Source organism: Dermacentor andersoni, chromosome 1 (genome assembly GCF_023375885.2).
Source record: "Dermacentor andersoni chromosome 1, qqDerAnde1_hic_scaffold, whole genome shotgun sequence".
Lineage (NCBI taxonomy): Eukaryota > Metazoa > Arthropoda > Arachnida > Ixodida > Ixodidae > Dermacentor > Dermacentor andersoni.
In genome coordinates, this window is record NC_092814.1 from 105,326,553 (window position 1) to 105,351,913 (window position 25,361).

Genomic DNA, 25,361 nt, shown 5'->3' on the forward strand with positions numbered 1-25,361 from the left:
CTAATTGAATTAAATAAATGATAAATGAATGGACATGAAAGTGAATGACAAAACAACTTGCCGCAGGTGGGGAAACAGTAGAGCATCGCACGCGTAATGCGAAGACGCGGGATCGTTTCCGAACTGCGGCAAGTTGTTTTTTGATCCACTCCGTCAATTGATCCACTCCGTCAATTCAATAACTAAGCGCAAGTAATTTCCCCTGTGTTGTCCTTGGTATCATTGTTTGTTGGCGTCTTATGATATGATTAACCAAAGTCAGACCCCTCGTTTAACCCCCTTTCTGCCATAGGGCCTGTAAGGTTCTTTTGAATAAAGATATATATATATATATATATATATATATATATATATATATATATATATATATATATGTGTGTGTGTGTGTGTGTGTGTGTGTGTGTGTGTGTGTGTGTGTGTGTGTGTGTATTGTTACGGGGAGATGTCAACAAGGGTTTATGTACAATATTTACACAGTCGCAACGAATGGCAACACAACAACAAAGATGGCGGCACAGCTCGTCCTCTTTCTCGTGTCCCATGCAACGTCTTCTTCGTCCTCAGGACAGGGGGCTCATAACATTACCCTCCGGCGGCGAAATCACCCACTCGGTGCAGTCGAAATACAACGACACGGAAAAGGTTCACCGCACTCGCAGGGTTAATCAGTGTCTGACATGATATGGCTTCAGGCGAGCGACGTTGCACCATGTCAGTGCGAGGTTGAGCCGATGGAGACGAAGACAACGAAGCGATTTCGTACGTTACGTCGGTCACTTGGCGGCACGCTCGATATGTGCCGGTGTACGGGAACAGCAGCTTTTCAGAAACCCCGACACTTCGCGCTGGGGACCAGAGGAGGACAAGGGGCCCAGGGTCAAAGTGGTATAGTCCTGTGATGGCTATTGTATCGCGATTACTTTTGGACCTGCGACTCGCTGAAACGAGCGCAGGTAAATGTGCGTGCATGAATAGCGCGGGCAATAGCCTCTCGAGCATACTCCGTAATGGGGCACGGGGAAGAATGCACCAGCGTGTCCATGGGCAACGTAGGATCTCGGCCGAATAAGAGAAAGAAAGGTGAATTACCAGCAGTCTCATGTCTTGACGCGTTATACGCGAATGTTACAAAAGGTAATGCAGTGTCCCAATCCTGGTGGTCGGCGCACACATACATTGCCAGCATGTCGGTAGTTGTTCGGTACAGTCGCTCCGCAAAGTCGTCTGTGGATGGTAGGCCATGGTCAGTTTGCGTTGCGTCGAGCAGAACCGTAGAATGTCGTCGATCACCTTCGAAAGAAACTGTCTGCCGCGGTTGGTTAGGGGTTGCCGAGGTGCCCCATGCTGGAGAACGTCGTTCGCGCAGCTGGTCGGAAGAGCACGGGTTATCGCGAATCGCGTCGCATAGTCTGTAACGACGGCGACCCATCTGTTTCCTGAAACAGACAGCGAAAACGGACTAAGTCGAGGCTGACGCGATGGAACGGCTCATATGGGACGTCAATAGGCTGAAAATTGCCAACAGGCGGGAGTTATGCGGCTCTTTTCGCCGTTGACAAAGGTCACAAGAGGCCACGTAACAACGCACTGAGAGGGAGATGCCTGACCAGTAGAACCTACGGCGTGCGCAAACGTATGTGCGCGAAAGGCCAAGGTGCCCCGCTGTTGGCGCATCATAAAGCTGGGCCAGAACAGTCGACCGGAGGTGTGCCGGAATCACAAGTAAGAGGTCAGGACCATCAGAAAGCACCTTATCGTCGCCCTTATCGGTATGGCCTGCCATACCGATAAGGGCGACATTTTGCGACGGCCCAAACAAGAACGAGGCACTCTCTCTCCGTAATCAAATAATTCCGCTCAGCGGCGGAAAGGAGGCGGCTGGCATTTGCAATGACACAGTCCTGACCACGTTGAGATTGAACCAGAACAGCACCGATACCATGGCCACTGACGTCTGTACAGACTTCAGTAGGAGCAGAATCGTCCAAGTGAGCCAGCACAGGTGGCGTAGGGAGCAGTGCGATGCGATGAGCTGCGGAAAGGCAGACGCTTGGGCAGTACCCCAGGTAAAAGGAACGCTTTTCTTGAGCAAGCATGTAAGAAGCCGGTCTATCTCTGCAGTCTTTCACAAAGCGACGAAAGTAAGAGCAGAGGCCAAGGAAACGAGTGGACGTCTTGCGAACAACGGGACGTTGGAAAGTTGGTAACAGCGCATACTTTGGCAGGGTCTGGTCGGATAGATACCGGCCGCATCAACAAGATGGCCAAGTACGGTGATCTCTCGGCGTCCAAAACGGCATTTGGAGGAGTTTAGTTAAAGCTGGGCGTTGCGAAATAGCTGCAAAATAGCCCATAGTCGTTGTAGATGACTGGGGAATGTAGGCGAAAAAACGACGACCTCGTCAAGGTAACAGATAATCAAGTAAACCACCTTAACCATCCAAGCAGAGAGTGCATCATTCGTTAAAATGTCGCTGGGGCATCACACAACCCAAAGGCCATGACTTTAAACTGGCAGAGCCCATCGGGCGTAACGAAGGCGTTCTTTTCGCGGTCCTGCTCGTCAACGGCAATTTGCCAATGACCGGACCGAAGATCTATAGAAGGAAAGTACCTTGCGCCGTGCAGACAGTCCAGTGCATCGTCTATTCGCGGCAAGGGGTAGATGTCTTTTTTTGCATTTCAATTTTTTATGCAAGTAATGACCGCCTCACCGATATATATATATATATAGTAAGAGAAAGAGAGAAAGTGAGGGAGGAAGGGTTGCATAGTTTGTGGCTTGCGCCTCCCCCCTCCTCCTAGTCGAGAAATAGTTGGCACGCCACTGGCCCGATGATCTCTTCTGTGAAGGGCCTATCATCTAATCATCATGAACCAACCAGCCCAAATGCGCACTCTTCTGCAGTTTATTTCTACTGCTCGTAATCATCCAAGTTCCTTAAAGTTGTCCGAAGGGCAATTCTCTCATCTTCGTATGTTGGGCAGTTTCACAGGAGACGGTTGATGGTTTGTTCAACACCACATGTGCTGCCATTGCACTGTCCTCTATTCCAATTAGGTATGAGTAGGAGTTCGTGAAATGAACTGCTAGTCGCATACGGCACAATAACGTTTCTGCGCGTAGAGTACGTGAAAATGTTCGTGAAAGTGTACATCCCTCGTCAAAGTGTTCAGCCGTTCAGGCTGCTGAGCTTTTCTTTTTGAATCAGGGATGGGAGCTGCCCCAGATGATGCGGAGCGCAGTGGTGGCGCCAGTTTCTATGAGCGGTCGTGGTAAAACAACAGACCAGCCGTCGGGCATGCCTAAAGTCATTCGTTCTATACAGGGAAATTCGTTGTCTTCGTTGTAGAGGCGTTCACAATACATATAATAAAAGATGAATTCGGCCGGGACCTACGAACTCATTAGTTAAATAGGTAATTTCGTTGTAGTGGCGATCGCTGTAGAGGCGTTTGATTGTATATAGATTCCGGTCTGTTAATGTTGCGCCTATTTCCCTTCCATCGCTCCATTTCGTTTCCATTTTCGTTCCATTGCGCGGTTATTAGCTTCTTCTGAAGTCTATCCAGGTTTGGACCTCGTAGGTTAGTACTGGTAGAATGTCATTACTACATGAACATTTGCGTGAAGACCACCGCAGGGTGTTCTCTCTCTCTCTCTCTCTCTCTCTCTCTGTTTTTTTTTTTTTTTTTTTTTTAGGGCTCAACTCTTAAGGCGACTACCCGCCGTGGTTGCTCAGTGGCTATGGTGTTGGGCTACTGAGCACGAGGTCGCGGGATCGAATGCCGGCCACGGCGGCCGCATTTCGGTGGGGGCGAAATGCGAAAACACCCGTGTACTTAGATTTAGGTGCACGTTAAAGATCCCCAGGTGGTCGAAATTTCCGGAGTCCTCCACTACGGCGTGCTTCATAATCAGAAAGTGGTTTTGGCACGTTAAACCCCATAATTTTTTAAGGCTGATTCACACCGGCGATTGAACGCAGTCGCTCGACCAAGTTGGTTGCAAACGGTCGAAAATGGTCGCTTTTCTCGAAAAGCGACTATTTTGGGCCATGGTCGCTTGCTGCGCGATTTTTCATTCGCGCGACCGTGGTCTCAAAACTGCTAAACAAATCAGCGGCGCATCGAAAATTATGTTAGCATGTGTTTTCATCCGCGTCCTCCTGCGTCGCACCAAATACCAAGTCCAAACCGCCATGGCATACTACAGGAACGCAATTACAAAGTCCACGCCACCATAGCAGATTAGAGGAATGTAGTATGGGGTCTTGCCTCGTGATGCGCCTGGGGTGCAGCGGTCCCAACAACGCGTCGAATATAAGCGGTAGCATTCGCAGGAAGCTAAACAGCAGCAAAAGAAAGCACAAAAAATTATGCACCAATTCCCACGCAGCGCGAACTACAAATTACAACTTGCTCTCGCTAATACTTCTCGTGATGCGCGCGGAGTTTGGGCAGGAGGCGGCTATAGCGTGGCCGGCCACTTAATAGAGACCTTTAGCTTGTACGCTATTCCGGTAAACGGGAGCGGTTTGGGCGGATTACCGGATGGTCGGGGCGTAAGCGTGAGCGGTGAAGCCGCCTGGTGTTGTAGAGCTCAACCAGACAAACGCATAGCTAAAACTGCAGTAACTCACCATATCCTGCTTCGCCACTCGTGCAAATTTTTGGCAGCGGCGTAATTGTGAACACGATTACGCCACTGTCGAAAATTTACGCCAGCAGCTAAGCAGAATATAGTAATTAGCTCTGTGTTTGTGTGGTTGAGCTTTGCGCCACCAGCTGGCGCCACCAATCTGGCCGCTCACGTTGACGCCCCCGCTAAACCGGAAAACCGCCAGCTATCACGGCAGAGCACATCAGCAGAATGACGGCGTCTTCCTCTTCGCTCGAATGAAAATCCATGGCTGTTGCCGGAACGCCAAAGCAGCGAAGTGCGCGCGAAGTGCGCAGATCCCTATAGAGTTCTTGCTGAGAACAATAATCTCCGGGAATGCGATTTGCAGGTCGCGCTCAGCCAGGCTTGCCAGTGTGAGCATAGGTCGCCTTCAGTCGCTTTTTGGCGGCCAGTCGCAAATGGTCGCGCGACCTCCTCAAGTCGCCGGTGTGATTGAGCCTTTAGGCGCCCGTTCCTGCGTTGAGCGTCGGCGTCGGCGTAACCGAGCGAACGAGCAGAGCAAAGGATGAAATATCGAACGCGGAGCGCAGCGGGGGATCAAATACAGCGATACGAAGAGAGCGCGAGGAGGAAAGCGGAGGAGAGTGGCGAAAGGGGGAGGAGAAAAGCAGAGTGCCGCATGACACTACGAGATGGCGCCATAGTAGCGTGCGCCGTAGTGCGCTGATGACGTCATTACTAAGGCATGCAGCGAGCGCGTCTACCGATACCATGTATGGGCACAAAGCGCTGGCGTGTGCTTCTGACCCACATAGCATGCACGACTTTCTCCGCGCCGCCGGCGCGATGCAATGCGCATGAAAAATGCGCTCCGCGCGAGGCATGCGTTCCCATGTTCGTGCTTTCTTTCTGATAAATGACCGACGCAACCGGTGGAATTCAAAACACCTGAAGAGCTGCCCTCAAATTTTGCATTAGGGAGCATCGTAATCGTCAGTGAATATTCTTTATTTCTTTTTTTATAGCGCAGCTCTTAGGCGCCTGTTCCTGCGTCGGCGTCCCTCAGCGTCACCGAGCGAACGAGCACAGCAAAGGATGAAAGAACGAACGCGGAGCGCAGCAGGGGATGGAAGACGGCGACAGCGAAGAGAGCGCGAGGAGGAAAGCGGAGGAGGAGAGTATGGCGTTCGGGTGAGGAGGAAAGCGCAGTGCCGCACGAGACGCGTGCTCTACGATGTCAACCAGGCATACGGCGAGCGCGTCCACCAATACTATGTAAGGAAATAAAGTGCTGCCGTGGGCTTCGAACCCACTGCGCATGCGCTGCTTCGCCTGCACCGCCGCCGCTAGAGAATGCGCTCCGTGCGAGCGACGCGTTCCCGTGCTCACGCTTTCTTTCTGAACAATGAGCGTAGCAACTGGTGGAAATGGTTCGTCTGCCGCTGCTGCTAAACGATCTGCTCGAGCTGAGGCTGAGCGCCGCCGCCGAGTGGACCTTGTCGTTCAGAATCAAATTCTTTGCCACAATATATCGCGCATTCAAAACACCTAAACGGCTGCGCTCAAATTTCACGTTATAGGGAGTATCGTGATCATCGGTGATTTTTTTTTTTTTTTTGACGAATTGGAAATGGAATTAGTGGTCGCATATTCGTTTTCAGCGTGTCATACTGCTACTTCACTGTTCTCACGCCTCAAAATACTAGTTGTTAGGCCGCAAATTGAGTAATCACACTGCGAAGGCGGCCCGTACATCTTTTGTTGATGCAACCGCAGTTCTTTGCTTCTGCCGTTTTCCTCTCTGGTGTTCTCATTGCAATCGCATATCGAAAACTACTTGGGCGAGCCTATAGTGCTGCACGCCAACGCCCGCGACGCGGCGCCAGTTATGCGTAACGCTGTCGCGTATATGTATTATTTTTTTTATTATTATTACCTTCGTTTTATTTTTTTATTCTTTTTTTGCTTCCTTTTTGCTTGCCGGTGTGCCCGTGAACCTGCGCTGTTCTGTAGTTCAAGAAAACTTGCTAGCTAAGGCGTTGAGCATATAATGAGGCACTTCTGTGCACATTGACGCAGATGTGTTGAGGAAATATTCCAGAATGAAACGAAGAAAAGGGGCGATGGGGTCGAAATGCAAGAGCACCCATGTACCGGGTATTGGGTGCATGTTAAAGAACCCCAGGTGGTAAAATTAATCCGTAGTACCTCACTACGGCGTGCCTCATAATCAAATCGTGGCCTTGGCACGTAAAATCCGAGAATTCGAAGTACCTTTAATGCAAACGACCGATAATGCTCTGCGTAAACACATAATTATTGTGGAAGTGAGCATAACTCACGCTGCAGCGTTGTTTCCTTGAAGGAAATATTCCAACAGGGACTGTTAAGCAAACCCTGTTAAAGAGACACGGGTTTTGGCTGCATTCGTAGCCTGGATACCAACTAGGGGCACAATTAGGCGGCGAAACACGAGTGTAGTAGGGTATAAAGCGCTAGAGATTCCGCATGAAGCTCACGACCCGTTTCTCGAAGGAAACGGGCCTCAAGCTCTCGCGGTGGAAGTCCGACCCACGAGAAGGGGTCCGAAACCAAAAAAAAACTGGAAACCACTGGCCGACATCGAGATTACGCTGCGCACGGCTGCGGGGTGGCGGATACCGGTGGACTTAACACGTGTTCTGGGCATGATCATCGAAGCCAACGGACAGAACGGCCGCACGATCGACCGTCTGACTACCAAGGCGGGAGGGGTCATCCGATTAATCGCTAGGATCTCGAACAGTCGGGCTGGGCTTCGGGAGGGCAACGTCTGTTCCATGCCTTTTTGATTAGCTACATAAACTATGTCGCATCCATTACAAGTGGCAACGCCACAATAGGGCTAAATTAAACACCTAGGTCTTCCGATGCGCACGAGCACAGAGAACCTGCTGGGCCTTGGCGTCCACAGTACGCTTGAAGAAGTCATCGAGGCTCAGCAAACGGCACAGGTCGCCAGGCTTTCAATTACATCAGCAGGGAGAAAGATCCTGATTGACACGGGACACAACCCTCTCACGCTCGAAGTGCAAAACACACATCTCTCTGTCTGCATGAGATCTTGCATCAAGGTCTTCTCCCTTCCACGAAATATGCACCCACAATACAACGTGGGCCGGCGGGCTGCTCGCGCCTCCTCTCTTTTAGCTCGCGCTCACGCCCACTCTTCGCTTGCATGCTTTGTCGATGCCGCCCAGTACGGCGCTTCCGATCATTTTGCAATAGTAGCCACAGATACTAAGGGTCGGATTCTGACCTCAGCGTCGGTTCGAACCTCTTCTTCTCACAAAGCAGAGCAGATGGTCATCGCACTCGCTCTCCTTGATCCGCAAAGACTTGATATTTACACTGGCTCTAGATCCGCTGCTAGGGCCTTCGCATCTGGGTCCGTCTGCAAGGAAGTTTTTAGAACTCTCGCTTACACGGAACTCACACACACCTCACCATCACTTGGCTCCCTGCTCATCTTGGCTCGAAGGTCGGGGGCCTTTCGAATTTCAATGAGCTAGTACACTCCCAGGCGTGAGGTCTTATACTTTCCGCGCTGGGGCTTCCGAGGCTCGGACCGTCAGTGCGGCCTGCGCCGGGACTTGCGCGGCTCAAACGGAGGAATCAGCCCCCAGCCTTCATTTTAGGGACATTTTGACTACCTTCAACGAGGTCACGAAACACTATCAAATGGGCCGTAGGCCCTTCCCACTCCCACGCGAAAAGTTGTCTCGCCCACACGCAATCTCTCTTCGCATGCTTCAGACGGGGACATACCCCAGCCTCTCCATTTAGATTCATTACTCAGACATTTCGGCACTTTGTCCAGACTGTAACGAACGCAGTGATTTTAGATACATGTTCTGGAGGGGCCCCTCTTTACAGGAAAAACATCAAGAGTTCTCTGAAGATGAATTTTATTCCATGCTCAAGAGCCCGGTCCTACTACATCAACTACAGGCTGTCCAAAAGGCCCATGACGCGGCGGTGAGGCTATAGGCCTCACCGCCCGTGGGAGCGACGTGGGAGCGGCCCGCGTTCCTCCCCCTATAAATCAGGGGCGGATTTCTTCAGGACCTCAGTAAAGTTATCTATCTATCTATCTATCTATCTATCTATCTATCTATCTATCTATCTATCTATCTATCTATCTATCTATCTATCTATCTATCTATCTGTCTGTCTGTCTATCTATCTATCTATCTATCTATCTATCTATCTATCTATCTATCTATCTATCTATCTATCTATCTATCTATCTATCTTTGTAACGAAAGCGCTGATCACTACCTATGACCCACTTATTACATTTTTTTGCGTCTTCTGGAAGAATGCCCTAATTACGGATCATGCAAATGATCCGCAATATATGCATGAGTCAACACTGGTTTGCAGTTTTACTCTCAGGGTAGAGTTGGGCAGTATTGGCTGTCTTGACGAAAAGGGTATGCTGCTCTACTTGCAAACGTTATTGGAAGAGACCTCATTTCTTTTTTGCTCAATCAGAAAGATTGGTGTTATTTATTTATTTATTTATTTATTTGTTTGTTTGTTTGTTTGTTTATTTTGTTTGTTTGTTTGTCCTTGGAACAGTTCAATGCTACCTAGAACGAAGTCTCGCGTAGAACGCGCGTCCATTATTAAGAGCCGACTGATTATAGATTCGCTGCGGTTATAGCTGTTTCCATGTTTCGCTGGTCGCCGTAAACCCGTTAGGAGTTGATTGGCAGCGGGTGTTCTATGCGAGCGGGGAACGCTTCTTGTCCGGCAGACAATACGCAGCAGCGATTGGGACATTCACCACAGCAGCACGCTTGCTGAAGATTCTCATCAAACTGAGTGCGCTTTGCATTTCTCGTTGCCCACTGTCCGTGCAAGGAGCGTTCGTGAGTCAGAGAGCGTGCGCCACCTGCGCTGTGCGAGTGTCTCCGGCGTGTTTGTGATCGGCGAACTGGGATGAAAATGCGCCTACTCCCTCCACCACGACCGCCGGGCCGAAAACAAATGTGGACGGCGGGCCGGCAAACATTCAGAGCAGCCAGCAGAGACCCAAATTGAAGTGTGGGGACGCGCCGCAAGGCAGCCCGCGTGCGTGATGCTTGCAGGACGATTGCGTTGCCATGGTGACCGTAAGGTGGTTGCCGTGACAACCAATTCTCCGCATCTCCCTTGCGTTCTGCTACCGCCCGCAGGAAGCGTTCCAGAGAGGACGAGATGAAAGACTCCTTTTCTGCTGCCTTTATGTGTGTGTGTGTGTGTGTGTGTGTGTGTGTGTGTGTGTGTGTGTGTGTGTGTGTGTGTGTGTGTGTGTGTGTGTGTGTGTGTGTGTGTGTGTGTGTGTGTGTGTGTGTGTGTGTGTGTGTGTGTGTGTGTGTGTGTGTGTGTGTGTGTGTGTGTGTGTGTGTGTGTGTGTGTGTGTGTGTGTGTGTGTGTGTGTGTGTGTGTGTGTGTGTGTGTGTGTGTGCGTGCGTGTGTGTGTGCGTGTGCGCGCGCGTGCGTGCGTGCGTGCGTGCGCGTGTGCGTGTGCGTGTGCGTGTGTGTGTGTGTGTGTGTGTGTGTGTGTGTGTGTGTGTGTGTGTGTGTGCGCGCGCGCGCGCGTGTGTGTGTCAGCGAGGCGGAAAGTGCTTTGGTGACCTTTTATTTCAGGCGTATGCATGCACGCGTGCACTGCTTGTTTCCGTGTCCTTTTACTTATTTGCATTTCGAAGCTGCGCGCAGTGGTTGATGATCATTTGTTCTTGGAATTTAACCTGGTAGTCGTTGCTTAGCAGTCAGAGTGACTCTTTTTGACGAACGTTTGCTGGTATGCACAGGTACCAAGCCAGCTGTGTATTTTAGACCACATTGCCTCTGGTCATGCATGCCAGGAAGACGATAGGTTATTTCAGGTTTCATCAACGCCGATCACGTAATGCATCATACGAATTGAATAGCTTAAAATAACGATAGAGAAAGCAAGCATTTATGATGGTTCATGGCGGTATCCTTGCGATAAGCAGTTCTTGCTGCACCAAGGGGTGTGGAAGCGGTGTGGGACAAAGGGCGAGGTAAGGCAGACTGCAATTAATAGCAATGCATGACCGTGACTGGTTATGTTTGTGATTTCATGCGCGATTGGCTGTGGTGTCTTTTGCGTTGTGTCAGCCTCACCTATAGGGCCATCAAACTGCATATTTGGTTATTCGAGCAGTAAGCGCTGCGATGGAATGTTCCGAAAGTGCAGTGAATCTAAGCAGGCAATAAGTGAAAGTGTCGCTATTTTGCTATTTGATTAACGGAAAATTCCTCACTTAGCCTATCCGCTATTACTGCTGGCTGATTACTTGGCTATACTTCCGCGCCTCTTCGCTACGGCGTCTTACACACGTGCTCGATACGATGTCCGCTGTTCAATACGATAGCTACACCACGTGATTGTCTTCTATCTTTAGTACGCTTTGTTGAAAGCTACCCTTGGGGGAGGTGTGTGCGTATTTTTGTTTTTCTTGCTAGTGTTGTTGAAGAATCGTAAGAGCACTTTTCCCAGCTCGCCTGTGTGTCAACTGACAATAAAGTAGAATACCTACACGCGACTGAGTAGCCGGGTTCGTATTAAACTGCTGATGTGATGATAAAGCAGTTCTTGAGAAGACGCAGCGTGACAGCGAATGGTTTATTAATGAAGGCGGCGCAGTTCTCGCGAATTAAAAGCTTTGTAAGTTCGACTCAATTATTATTATTATTATTACCAGGCAGAATTTAAACGTTTCGAAAGCCGTCCAGCATGGTCCTGCATTCTCGCTGTCTTCAAAACAGGGTTATTTCTCTCATAAGGACTGTTAGTAATTGGCCACGGCCTTTGCTAATAAGTGCCTTGTCACGATTAACCGGCGCCTGCTCTCAGAAGAAGGTCTAGCGTACAAACTGTTTTGTGAACATAGGTTGAAATTTTTCATAAAACAGGGGTACGACTGCATGTTAAGAGTAAGGGTAAGAGTAAGAGTAAGAGTAAGGGTATTATTAAGGGTATTATTAAGGGTATCCTACGACACTGAACGAAAGCCTCGAGAGCATACTTACGGCTATTGGGTATACAATGAATGAACCAGTTCCAGAAAGGAACATTGAGATATGCCACCACGTACCAACTCGGGACGCCTCGCGACAGAATATTGTTGTCCATTTACGACGTTAGGATGGATAGTTGGGCGTGTTGGTTAAGCATGATCTGAAGCGAAGGCGCTAAAACGACGGAGGACAAAGAAGAAACACACACACACACAGGGCGCCTTCGCTTCAGATCATGCTTAACCAACACGCCCAACTATCCATCCTAACGTCGTATATTTCTAGTGCATCGGGCTCTTCACGGCGCCCTGTGTGTGTGTTTCTTCTTTGTCCTCCGTCGTTTTAGCGCCTTCGCTTCAGATCACTGTTGTCCAGTTTCATAGCCGCTCTAAACCCAATGCTATGCTTGAAATGGCAAGAAAAAAAAGCACATTACCAGCGAGCAAGCCCGTGAGGCGGCGAGGAGACAGGATCTCCGGACCTCCTCGGGGGCGGCCTAGGCCCAGGCCACGAATTTGCCGGATCTTCAATAAGGTTGTTACCACCACCACCATTGCCAGCGCTGACATCGGACAGCAAAATTGCCACCCTATATACATAAACCAGCACCTTGCAGACAACATTGTCCACTGGGTATGTTTGCCCTGCATTGAGAATGCTGCGCAGAAAGATAGTAGCCCCCCCCCCCCCCCAAAAAAAAAAAGAAGAAAAAATTAGAAGAGCCGGCACTTCTGCTGGACAGAAGAGGGCGAAATATTCGCGAGAAAAATTTAGTCATCGCGTGTTCTTCATGTCGAAAAGCTCAGTGACGGTGATAAAATAGAGTAAGCCAAGCAAGTGTTAAACTTTCAGTTCGACAAGACATGGAAAACCGCCTTTTATCGGTTTCAGAAGTAATAACGTTGTCGAGAAACAAAATATATTCTTCTCTACTTCACAGTATTACCCAGTCCGCTAGAAATAAAGAGCAAGAAATACAGTGTTTATTATTACGTATTGCTTTTCAGCTGGGTTTGTGATGCTCACTGGGACATGATATCATGGTGCTACATGTGTTGTAAATTCCATTATATACTTCTTACTTTTCAAACCGCGGCCTAAAAAGTGGGGGCGGAGTTATGATGCTAGTGAAAAGTAACATCAGCTGTGTTATTGTGGAGGGACTTTCGAAGATTACTACTGACTTTGAAATCCTCACCGTCAAAAGTGGCGTTCCAGTGTACAGCGTAATGTATCGTCCACCTAACGCGAATGTTTCCAATTTCCTTACATTTTTGAAAACCTTCCTAAGCTATATTAACTATATGGCCGGCACTGTGATCCTTGGAGGATGACATTAACATCGATTGCTTGCAACAATCATCAAATCATAACGAATTTTGTAGAATCTTGCATGCGAACAACTATATCAACGCAATTAGCCTACCGACACGAGTGCAACCAACTCCATCCTTGACGTCTTTATTACCAATATACTGCTGGCACTATCAGCTCTCATATAAGCGATCACTTACACATTTATCTTCTAACGCAGTACGCTAAGCCATCTAACAAATCAAAACCCCTACTTGCCAAGACTTACATACAGATAAATTCTTGTACACTGGAACGATTGTGCTGTAATTTGCGTCTCGCTGACTGGAGCCAAGTCATAAATTCTACTGAACCCGAGGAAGCTTATACAGAATTCATAAGGGTTTTTAACGCGCCGTACGACCAAAGCTTTCCATGTAAGTTAAGCAAACGAGCTCAGAAAGACCATAAGCCATGGGTCACATGGGGACACGTGAAGAGTACGAAATAAAAGGATAACCTCTACCAGCGTTTCATGAAAACAAGAGACCTAACTGGCTTACATTTCTTTAGGTATTTCCGAAACAACCTAAACAAACAGCTTGGAGAAGCAAAACGGATTTACATCCGTTTGTGTAAAGTGTGTAAAAGACCCCACCTAATGTGGACATGACTAGATACCGTACTGCAAGGCGACCCACAAGAGGAATCAATTTTATCAATCACCGATAGAGGCGAGACACTAACAGATACACGATTAACGGATTCCTTTAAAGAACGCTTTCACATCATTATTCAAGAGTAAGCACGATCCCACTTGCCTTAAGTAGTTCACGACACCAATAATAGATAGTGCATTGTTGTTTCTCACTACGGTGCTGGTAATTGTAACTTCGGTCATGTCACTGCGGAATAGTATGTGTACAGATACTGATGACCTCCAAATCCAACCTGTACATATGCTATCAATATAATCCCACCCATCTTAGATCATGTGATTAACCATATGTTTTCCATTGGCACATTCCCCAAACGACTTCAGATATCAAGAGTAACCGTGATATTCAAGGACGATGATGTCAACGACTTCTCTAATCACAGGCCAATTTCAATTATTTCCGTGGTTTCAAAATGCATTGAAAAGTTTATGTATCAACACATGGCCAGCATTTCAATGAATCAGAGTATTATCGCGCCACGCCACTACGGTTTCACGATAGGTTTCTCAACCGAAATGGTCTTTCTGTGCCAAAAAGAACACATCATGCAGTCTTTTGAAAATCGGCTGTGTACACTAGGCATATTCATTGATTACTCTAAGGCATTTGACTCAATTAATCACCGCTCCTTACTTGAGAAACTGGGACCTTATTGCTTTAGATGTACTTTCCCCAACACTTCTCACGTCATATTTTCATCATCGTCGACAGAAAATTACAGAAACTGTAGGGGTCTTGTGCAAACGTCGCTACATCCTGCCTTGGTATACAAAACTGTTCACTTACAAATGCCTGTTTTTCTCTTAATTATCGTACTGCGCTACTTAGTCTGCGGCATGAGAACAAAAACTCACTCACAGAAACTACAGAAACTTCACAAGAAAGCCCTTCGCAACATCGTTAATGCTGCATACGACGACTCACGAAACCAATCTTTAAGGGTCTAAATATATTGCTACGGCACAATATGCGCGATCACGAAAGGCCAGCAGTGTGCAGACGACGACGACGATTAGAAGCTAGCGCGGGCTGTTGCCTCTTGGCCAAGCGCAGCGTATTTTCCTTGTAAATATATTTGTACATAGCTTTTCGTCTGCGTCTTCCTACGTAACATATCTGGTGGAGGTGGACGTTCCCTGTACCTCGTCACGGAGCTTCGCAGTGGACGGTACGTCGAGCCTTCCTTCATGGCTCCCGGCGACGACAACCCGACTCCGCCGGCTCCGACACCTGCTGCCACTTCGACGACCTACATCACTCTCCCCGCTCCCCGTGATCCTGGCGTATTCTCGGGCCAAGATGGGGAAGACGTCGATGACTGGATCAGCCTGTATGAACACGTCAGCCGCAATAACCGGTGGGACCCTACTATTATGCTCGCCAACGTAGTCTTTTACCTCGGTGGCACACCTCGAGTTTGGTATCGCACGCACGAAGATGAGCTCACCAGTTGGGATTCACTTAAGACACAGCTTCGAGACTTGTTCGGCAACCCCTACGGTCAACAACTTGCCGCGCAGAAGGCGCTTTCCGGCCGTGTGCAGACGTCAACAGAGCCCTATGTCACGTACATTCAGGACGTCTTGGCTCTGTGCCGCAAAGTTGACACCCACATGACTGAGTCAGACAAGGTTTCCCACATCCTCAAAGGCATTGCCGATGACGCCTTCAACTTGCTCGTTTGCAACAACGTAGCCACGGTGGATGCTGTTATAAGAGAGTGCCGCCGCCTGGAACTCGCCAAAAGCCGACGTATTGACCAGCAGTTTGCCCGTCTGCCCAACACCCCAGCGACATCTTCCTGTGCCGACGCTCCTCGTCCCAACAACACTGCCGATGTTACCAGGATCGTCCGGCGTGAGATCGAGGCCGCCTATCCGGCTGCCTTCGACTCCAGTCCCACCAACACATCTGCAGTCACGGTCTCACTGATCCAGGCAGTTGTCCGCCAGGAGTTTGAAAACATGGGTCTTCACACCATCTGCTCGGCCCATCGCCCTAATACCCGCCCGGCTTCTTCGATTTCGCCCCGTCCCGCATCTTCTTACCCACCACGTTTCCGCAACCCATCTGAATGGCGCACTGCTGACGACAAGCCTATTTGTTTCCACTGCCATCGAATCGGGCACATTTCTCGGCACTGTCGTAGTCGCTGGAGTTCCCCGAGCCGGCCTACTTATACTGCCTACTCTCGCCCCTCAGGTGGCCCTTCTCGTCCCTATGCCGCACGCTCCGATAATGCCGCCACTGATTCTCCTGCAACGAACCGCCCCTATTCTCGTTCGCCTTCGCCCCAACGACGACAATCTCGCTCTCCCCAGCCCCGTCGCTCCTATTCGCCGACTCCCTTCGGACGCCGCTCCCAGCCGGAAAACTAGACGATGCAGCGCCTCGAGGTGACGCTGCATTGCTCCCTACGCCGCCAAATCCTCTACTGACTTTGCCCACTCATCTGAACCTTCTTGACGTGCAAGTCGACGGTGTTTCTGTGTCTGCTCTCATAGACACTGGGGCGCATCTGTCCGTAATGAGCGCTGACCTTCGTAACCGGCTCAAGAAAATTATCACGCCCGCCACGACGCCTGTTGAACGTGTCGCCGATGGCGGAACAGCCCCCGTAATTGGTATGTGTACCGCCCGCGTCTCCTTCGCCGATCGCTCAACAATCGTGCTATTCACAGTCATCGCCCACTGTCCCCACGACATCATCCTCGGCTTAGACTTCCTTTCCGCACATTCTGCTCTCATCGATTGTTCCGCCAGTACTCTCCGCCTTGACCTGCCTGTTCTGGATCCTGCTGAACCACACCCCAGTCGCCTCAGTTCCGCCGACTTCGTTCGCTTGCCACCTTCGGCACTGACCTACGTTGACCTAGTGTCATCCCCACCAGTCCCCGACGGTCACTACATCGCGGCTCCTATGCAAGACGTCCTCCTTACACATGGGATCACAGTACCCCATACAGTTTTATCTATTACGGCGAATTGCGTCTGCCTGCCAGTGGTCAACTTTGGCTTGACGACACAAGTGCTGCCACGTGGGATGTCTTTGGCCCAGCTTTGTTCATTCGAGGATCACTCAGTAGCATCCATTGCAGTAGACGACACTTCATCCGATACTCCTCTACCATCGCAGTCGGCAAATTGTACCATCGCTGACTTACGGAAAATGATTGCCCCCGACTTGCCCTCCGAGCACGCTCGTGAACTCTACCGCGTTCTGTTTTCCTACCACGATATTTTTGACTTTAACGATCGTCCTTTAGCCCAAACTACAGCTGTCAAACATCGCATTAATACCGGCGATGCCCCTCCTATTCATCGCCGCCCGTATCGAGTGTCACCAGCTGAGCGTCAAGTTATTCACGCAGAAGTTCGCAAAATGCTTGCCAAGAACATTATTGAACCATCATATAGTCCATGGGCGTCACCTGTAGTACTGGTCAAAAAGAAGGATGGCTCATGGCGCTTTTGCGTGGATTATCGGCACCTTAACAGGGTTACCAAAAAGGACGTGTATCCCCTACCTCGGATTGATGACGCCCTTGACTGCCTCCACGGTGCTCGCTATTTCTCTTCTATTGACCTTCGCTCCGGCTACTGGCAGATTGCCGTGGACGATCTCGACCGCGAGAAGACTGCTTTTGTCACACCCGACGGTCTTTATCAATTCAAAGTGATGCCGTTCGGTCTATGTAACGCCCCTGCCACTTTTGAACGCATGATGGACTCCCTTCTTCACGGTTTCAAATGGTCCACGTGCCTGTGCTACTTGGACGACGTTATCGTATTCTCCCCAACGTTCGCTACGCACCTCGAGCGCCTCTCAGCAGTCCTGGACGTTTTTCGGCGAGCCGGTCTGCAACTCAACGCATCGAAGTGCCAATTCGGCCGTCGCCAGATTACCGTCCTTGGACATCTCGTTGACGCGAACGGAGTGCAACCGGACCCAGGCAAGATCCATGCTGTTACGCACTTCCCTGTTCCGAAGTGTGTCAAGGATGTGCGCAGCTTCATCGGCCTTTGTTCGTACTTCCGCCGTTTCGTGAGAAATTTCGCCGCCATAGCACGACCACTAACCGACCTTTTGAAAAAAGACGCTCCTTTCCAGTGGGGCGATAACGAGGCCTCTGCATTCTCTCATCTAATCGACATTCTCACAACGCCTCCCGTTTTGGCCCATTTCGATCCTTCTGCGCCTACCGAAGTCCGTACTGATGCCAGCGGTCACGGAATTGGAGCAGTACTGGCACAACGCCAGCGTGGCCACGACCGTGTTATCGCTTACGCCAGCAGGCTCCTCTCACCCGCGGAGCGCAACTATTCCATCACTGAGCGTGAGTGTCTGGCACTAGTTTGGGCGGTTGCGAAATTCCGCCCATACTTATATGGCCGATCCTTTTCCGTTGTCACAGACCATCACGCGCTTTGCTGGTTATGCTCACTGAAAGATCCTACAGGAAGACTTGGTCGCTGGGCCTTACGCCTCCAAGAATATTCGTATACTGTCACCTATAAATCTGGCCGACTACACAAGGACGCTGACTGCCTGTCTCGCTACCCGGTCGACGAGCCTGACGACGCCGACAGTAGTAGCGCCAACGGCATTTTCTCTGTCTCTGCCTTCGGTAACATCGCCGATGAGCAGTACCGAGACCTATCGCTGCGAGCACTTATCGAGCGTCTGCGCTCTACACCTACCGACGCATCCGTTCGCCGATATGTCCTCCAGGGTGGCATTCTGTATCGAAGGAACTTCCTCCCTGACGGCTCTGACCTTCTTCTTGTCGTGCCAAAACAGCTACGACAGACTGTGCTCTTTGAGATGCATGACGCACCCACTTCAGGACATCTTGGGGTAACCCGCACGTACGACCGCGTCCGCCGCCGCTTCTATTGGCCTGGTCTCGCTCGCTCCGTTCGACGCTATGTTGCTGCCTGTGATCCCTGCCAGCGTCGGAAGACACCTCAGGTGCTACCTGCCGGTCATCTCCAGCCGATCACCGTCCCTGCGGAACCGTTCTTTCGTGTTGGATTAGACCTGCTCGGTCCCTTTCCCACGTCATCTTCTGGGAACAAATGGGTAGCCGTCGCGACTGATTACGCCACCCGATACGCTATCACTCGGGCTCTCCCTACCAGCTGCGCCACTGACGTCGCGGACTTTCTCTTGCGTGACATTATCTTGCTTCATGGCGCCCCGCGACAGCTGCTTACTGACCGTGGTCGAAACTTCCTCTCGAAAGTTATCGCTGACATTGTGCGTTCCTGCTCCATTCAACACAAACTGACTACTTCATACCATCCTCAAACCAATGGCCTGACAGAGCGGTTAAACCGTACTCTTACCGATATGCTGGCCAAGTACGTTTCCAAGGACCACCACGACTGGGACATTGCCCTTCCTTACGTAACATTTGCGTACAATTCTTCCCGGCACGACACCGCCGGATTTTCTCCCTTTTATCTACTGTACGGTCGCGAACCTACCTTGCCCCTAGACACGGCACTTCCTCCTGCTGCGGTCTCAACAAGCGAGTATGCGCGCGACGCCATCGCCCTCGCTGACCATGCACGCCAGCTTGCCCGTGCTCGACTGACGGCCTCACAGACCACTCAGCAGTGTCAGTACAACGCCCGCCATCGTGACGTACAGTTTTCACCTGGTGCGCTCGTGCTCCTGTGGTCGCCCTCTCGTCACGTCGGACTTTCAGAGAAGCTCCTTTCGCGATACACAGGGCCCTACCGCGTGCTGCGCCAGGTGACGCCTGTGACTTACGAAATTGCTCCTGTGGCCTCAACCTCGTCCTCTCCTGTGGCATCTAGTGATGTCGTACACGTCAGTAGGCTCAAGGCCTACTACACTGCTTCCGAGTCCGATCTTTAGTCGCTCCGGGACGGCGCTTTTGCAGCCGGGGGTAGTGCTACGGCACAATATGCGCGATCACGAAAGGCCAGCAGTGTGCAGACGACGACGACGATTAGAAGCTAGCGCGGGCTGTTGCCTCTTGGCCAAGCGCAGCGTATTTTCCTTGTAAATATATTTGTACATAGCTTTTCGTCTGCGTCTTCCTACGTAACAATATTACCAGTAAATGAACTCTGCCATACAGCGTTAGATAAACGCTATAATTTGGAATTGAAAAATAACAATTCATTTCTTGCTGAACTTTCCGAACGAAGCCAGACTGAGCATGTCGGTACTGTAGGATGCGTGAACTCTGGAAGGTGTCTAGAACGCGTACAAACTACGACACTCAGATGTTAAAATGTCAGATACATGTGCTGCTTAATAATTCAGAGCTCCAAATATAACACAATAACACACCTATTTGTTTTATTTTGCTTTTCTGTGATGCTCCTATTTTCTCAGTGTTTTCCCTTCACAACACGATGTGCAGTTTCATGTGGTATTCATGTACTCATGTGAACCTGTTTCTGTCAGCAAGCGTTTTTTGCATAATGACTTGTTATTATGCTTTCTTTTTTTACTAATATTTATGGCATTAGTAACAGATTTAGGACCTTTCAATTAATGTACCTGACTTCTGTACACTCTTCGGTTTATTTCTGTTCAAGTGCTGTATTTACAACGCGTCTTGTCTGCCATTACTCGAGGGGGCAGACCCTGTCAAGCCTGATAGATGGCTTTTTGTCTGTATCCACGAAGTGTCTTTCAGACTGAAATAAAAATTGATTGATTGATTGATTGATTGATTGATTGATTGATTGATTGATTGATTGATTGATTGATTGATTGATTGATTGATTGATTGATTGATTGATTGATTGATTGATTGATTGATTGATTGATTCTAGCATTTGGTTTAGAGCTTTTTCCTACGCCACGTTCCGGAAAGAACATCGCGGATGTTCAAGTTCCAGTTCTGGGTGTGTCTTATAGACCGGAACTTTAGGCAAAATGCCTGTTTTTTTTTTTCCTTACGTCGTTATCGTGCCTATTTAACACATAAGCACGAACTATGGGTCGAGAAACATTTTAGTGACACTTGTGCCTATAAATGCCTATCTCGATGTGTGTGGATATATTAAATTTTCAGAGCCTAAAAATGCCTTTCTTCCTTGTTTTGTCCTAGCCTCATTTTGTTTTAACGTTATAACCCACTGGGAAATTGGGCTAGAGGCAGCCGACTGTTGCCATAAACAAAGGCTGTTATTAACATATTTGCAGCAGACGACAGCGTTGCCGGGAGAAAGGCTCTAACTGCGCTATACGCGACGATACATTTGAAGGTTATTTGGGGTGTTTGTGCGCTCACTTAACGTCATTTAGGCGACATTATTGAGAAACTTGGATGCTCGGTCACAACTCTGACGCGGAATGTAGGCCTCATTTTGTATGAATGGACGGACGGACGGATGGTATATTAAAATTAAAAATGAAAAATAGTATTCTTAGTGTCTAGACACCCGGTCATTAGTCATGAATGATCTTGATACTTCGCACTATGACGGTGAAATGGCAACTTTGCAATCATTGCACAAGTATATAATATAATGGGGGAGAAGGGAGGGTCAAAAAAATAAACAGAAGTGTGCATTGACACTTTATTCATGCAAGAACTTGTGCTATCGTTCACAAACGAAGCACGCAAAGTCTTACTATAGGAAGATATTATTTAAGATAAGTAGCAAAAACTGTATTGAACTACGGCACTCTATGGCCGTCCTTAGTAAAGGTGGCGCTTCTTCGCTTCTCCGCGAAGATGCATTATGACATGAGCCAGTATAATTTAAACAAAATATATGTGCATTTAATGGAGAGGTACTTTTTTCATGTCGAGGGGTAGAGATGGTATCTCCTGGCGTTTTTCATATGTGACTACAACGGCCCGACATTTTTCATGGAAGTTATCGATAATAGTCGCACTGATGTTTCTGCCTGATGCACTAAAAACTTATCGCCGATCGAAACATTTCCTCTCTGCCTGGCACGTGGTTCTGAACACCGCCTTGCTCTGCTCGCAGGTTCCTCGGGCGTGGCTCAATGTTTGTCTTCTCAATGAGCCAGTTCCTGCGGCTTCTGCGCCTAGACGCTGACTCGCTGAATCTGCCGTTCTTCAGCTCTCTACTGGACGTAGGAGCGGGCGACGGCAACGTGACGGCAGCCATAGCGCCCCTGTTTGGCCAGGTAGACGTGACCGAGAAGTCGCCTTCCATGCGACGCGTGCTGGGTCGGCGTGGCTTCCGAGTGTTGGACGCCGCGTCGCTCAGGCCTGCCGATGGAGACGACGACGGGGACCAGCAACTGTACGACGTGGTCTGCTGCCTGAACGTGCTGGACCGCTGCGAGGCGCCGCTGGCACTGCTGCGCACGCTCGAGGCTCGGCTCACAAAACCCTCGGGCAGGCTGGTGCTGGCGCTCGTGCTGCCGCTGTCGCAGTACGTCGAGTCGGGCAAGCGTGGCGCCGAGCCGCTCGAGACCCTGAACGTGCGCGGCTCGACGCTGGAGCAACAGGTCCAGTCGCTTTACAAGGACGTCATGGTGCCCGCTGGTTTCACCTTGGAGTCCTGGACCCGGCTTCCCTACCTCTGCGAAGGCGACCTCGAACAGGCCTACTACTGGCTGGACGACGTGGTCATGGTGCTCAGAGCTGCCGACGCATATGGAGCTGGGCCATCCTGACGCCCGCTCGGCTGTCTAGAACCAACAGCTTCGTCAGAAAAGGACATCTTCGTGCAATACATGGCGCACTACAGCCTTACTCTCGCAGCAGCTGTTCTTTAGAAGCGAATGGCTCATGTAGCACCGGGAGTGCACCGCAGTGGTTTCTTTCTTCTTTTTCTTGTACTGATAGTTCCACAGCGGAAGCCTTCAGTGTAGCGCAATTTGAAAGTTATCGGGTCAGCATCAACCGATGACTGCATTCTTGCGGCATGATGGGAATCAAAGTGATGATTTCCCTGTTACTTTTCTCTCTTCACTGCTATTTACTACCAACCATCTCTCCTCTCTGAAACAGAGCCCATCTTCATTGACTGTGCTTGTTTTTTTCTTTTTCCTTTTTTTTTCTGATGATTTATGGTTTTGATTCACATTCCTTGCCTATTGTGATAGTGCCAGTTACTCACAACACTGCGTCAGCTATTTCTGAAGTACAGCTTACGCATCTCGACATTAGATTTTCTTGCGCGTTTCGGACCCAGCTAGTTTGGGTTAATGTCCCGCGAATCCGCTTATTCCTGACAGCTCTTGGCGCCCTTGAAACTGCAGACGTCTTATTAAAAAATCCCGCTTTGGCATACATTGCAGGTGAGTTTTCATGGGCTCCTGGTGCGTGTGTGTGTGTGTGTGTGTGTGTGTGTGTGTGTGTGTGTGTGTGTGTGTGTGTGTTTGTGTGTTTGTGTGTGTGTGTGTGTGTGTGTGTGTGTGTGTGTGTGCGCGTGTGTGTGTGTGTGCGTGCGTGCGTGTGTGTGTGCGTGTGTGCGTGTGTGTGTGTGTGTGTGTGTGTGTGTGTGTGTGTGTGTGTGTGTGCGTGCGTGCGTGCGTGCGTGCGTGCGCGCGCGTGCCTCTCGCGCAAAAGCAGGCTGACTTTTTCCAAAATTTATTGGCGCTTAACTGTTACAACACGAATAAAAAGTGTTGCAAACATTGTTATGTTATCCCAAGTGTTCATTGAACACATCCGGGGCGTAAAAGTAGAAATAAAGAAACGTACGTTGTCGCGGTTCATTCGTAGCACTTCGCTTTGTTGAGTGACACTGAAATGGCCAAGTATATACTGTTTGCAAACGGCGGTTTTGTCGCAACTAATGAGAGCTCTGAATGAAACTCGCGGATTGTGGCAACTAGCATATATAGTACTAAGCGCGAGCGCGCGGCTGTCCATCGGCTGGCAGAGCTGCTGCAGAGTGTATAAGCTGGGACGAACGCAGTCATATTTGACTACCCATTAGCTCTTTGTTTTGTAGTGAGATCTCGCGATCGGCACGGCAATGCATAACTGCAGCATTTATATGGTGTCAAAAGTAGACGTGTAGCGGCAACCGCGAAGAAATTCGTGCGCAAGTACGGTTTGTAACAGGCACCGGGGCCGATCGTGATAACAGAGGCGCCGGCCACTGACACACAGGATAAGCTTCGTGAATTTGCCCCATTTGAATATTCGTGACGCTGTGGGCCAGATGGCTCCCCCCCCCCCCCTCTGGACCGGCCAGTGCTGAGAGGCCCACGTGAACCTGACTGACTACATTTGTTTACCCCTGCCCTTCCAGCCATGCCCACACCTAAATTTCTTAAGCCCATATACCATAGGCCAGAGCGCCACTCTTATAAATAAATAATTCATTAATAAAGGTTCATTCACTCCTTTGTTTGCATTACCTTCGCAGTTGACCAAAGGAACCATTTGTGACCGGTCGCGCTACCTCTGCGAGTCGCTGGTGTGAATGAGCCCTTATATTGCTCCAAACCAGAGTCCCAGCGCGCCGTTTGGGGCGGAAGTTTACGGTCTCAGCTCCGAAAACACATATCAGAGGGCGCACTTCTCATGAAAAAGATGCTGGGAATTGCTTTTTCTATTTGAAGAAAGAGAGATTAATAAGACATTAAGTAAAATAAGAAAAAGAGCTTGATGGCGCAACCCGCAGCCCTGTTTCGATGGGGACGCTCATAGCATCCAACCATCACGTGCTATCACGTCGTGTGCAGCACTTGGCTTCACTGGGCTGTGTAGCCAATCAGAGTAGAAGCTCTATTTTCGGCACTCATGGCGGCTGCACGGCCGCCAATTCCGCCATGTTGACTTTCTGATTGGCTGTCGAGAGCTCACGTGCCTTGAAATTTGTGCCGGTAAACGGAAGTTTTGTAAAATGCAGTTTTGCGTACAGCTGCAAATTTTATCGACTAATAAATTTTTTGGGTCCTTGGCGACCCCCCCCCCCCAACGACCCCACCCTCTCTCCCCCTCCCCCTGTGTACATAAAGCCCTGTTTTGCGTGAATAAAATTTAGTTCGGCGTTGAGAAGAAGAGCACGGAGCAGACACGTCTCTCACATCGGCTCCATCTTTTTCGATGTTCCGCTGGCCAATTTTTCGAGGTACGACGATTTCAAGCACATCATCAGATTCGTGAAGTTGCCCAGACTCGACTGATACCAAATTTCGAGGTGGGAACCAATTTTTGACAATTTTATTGGACTTTCTCTTTTCATCCCACTACGTTCGGAGCTAACCCTTGCGAGGATCAGGTCCCATTAGGCCTTGCCGGCCTACGTGCCAGGCGGACATGGCGGACTCCCGTATGGATGAGCAAGAGTGCAACAACGAGGAAGATTTCGGTTGGCAATTGGCTACCGGACGACGATCCGATCCCGTGCTGGAAAGAAGAGCAACAACGCGGCCAACGCGACGCGAAATACCTCGCAAGCGTCCGGCGGAGATGCCGCTACCGGCGGTAGCAAGGGACCCGCCACCAACACCGGCTCGATCAAGAATCGTATAGTCAAGGCCTCAAGGATGCCCCAACTGCCCGAGGAGCATCGGAAGATTATAATCAGGCCACGAGGAGGACTAAATTTGAGCAAAGTAAGTACCACCGCAATTGGAACTGCAGTGATCGAGGCTTCATGCCTAACGGCAGAGCAAGCAAGTGAAGACATGGTGCGCCCCAACTTCACACAAAATA

At 49.7% G+C, this 25,361-nt stretch overlaps 1 protein-coding gene across 1 annotated transcript in view; it reads left to right on the top strand.

Annotated features, from left to right (window-relative positions):
• LOC126543302 (protein-L-histidine N-pros-methyltransferase) overlaps positions 1 to 24,623 on the top strand; it is a 209,970-nt gene extending 185,347 nt beyond the window's left edge. Inside the window, exon 3 of the mRNA XM_072286550.1 lies at positions 21,703 to 24,623. Within this exon, the coding sequence (XP_072142651.1) occupies positions 21,703 to 22,360 (658 nt within the window). The 3' untranslated portion in view covers positions 22,361 to 24,623. The remainder of the gene's footprint in view (positions 1 to 21,702) is intronic.
• Positions 24,624 to 25,361: the final 738 nt, after the last annotated feature.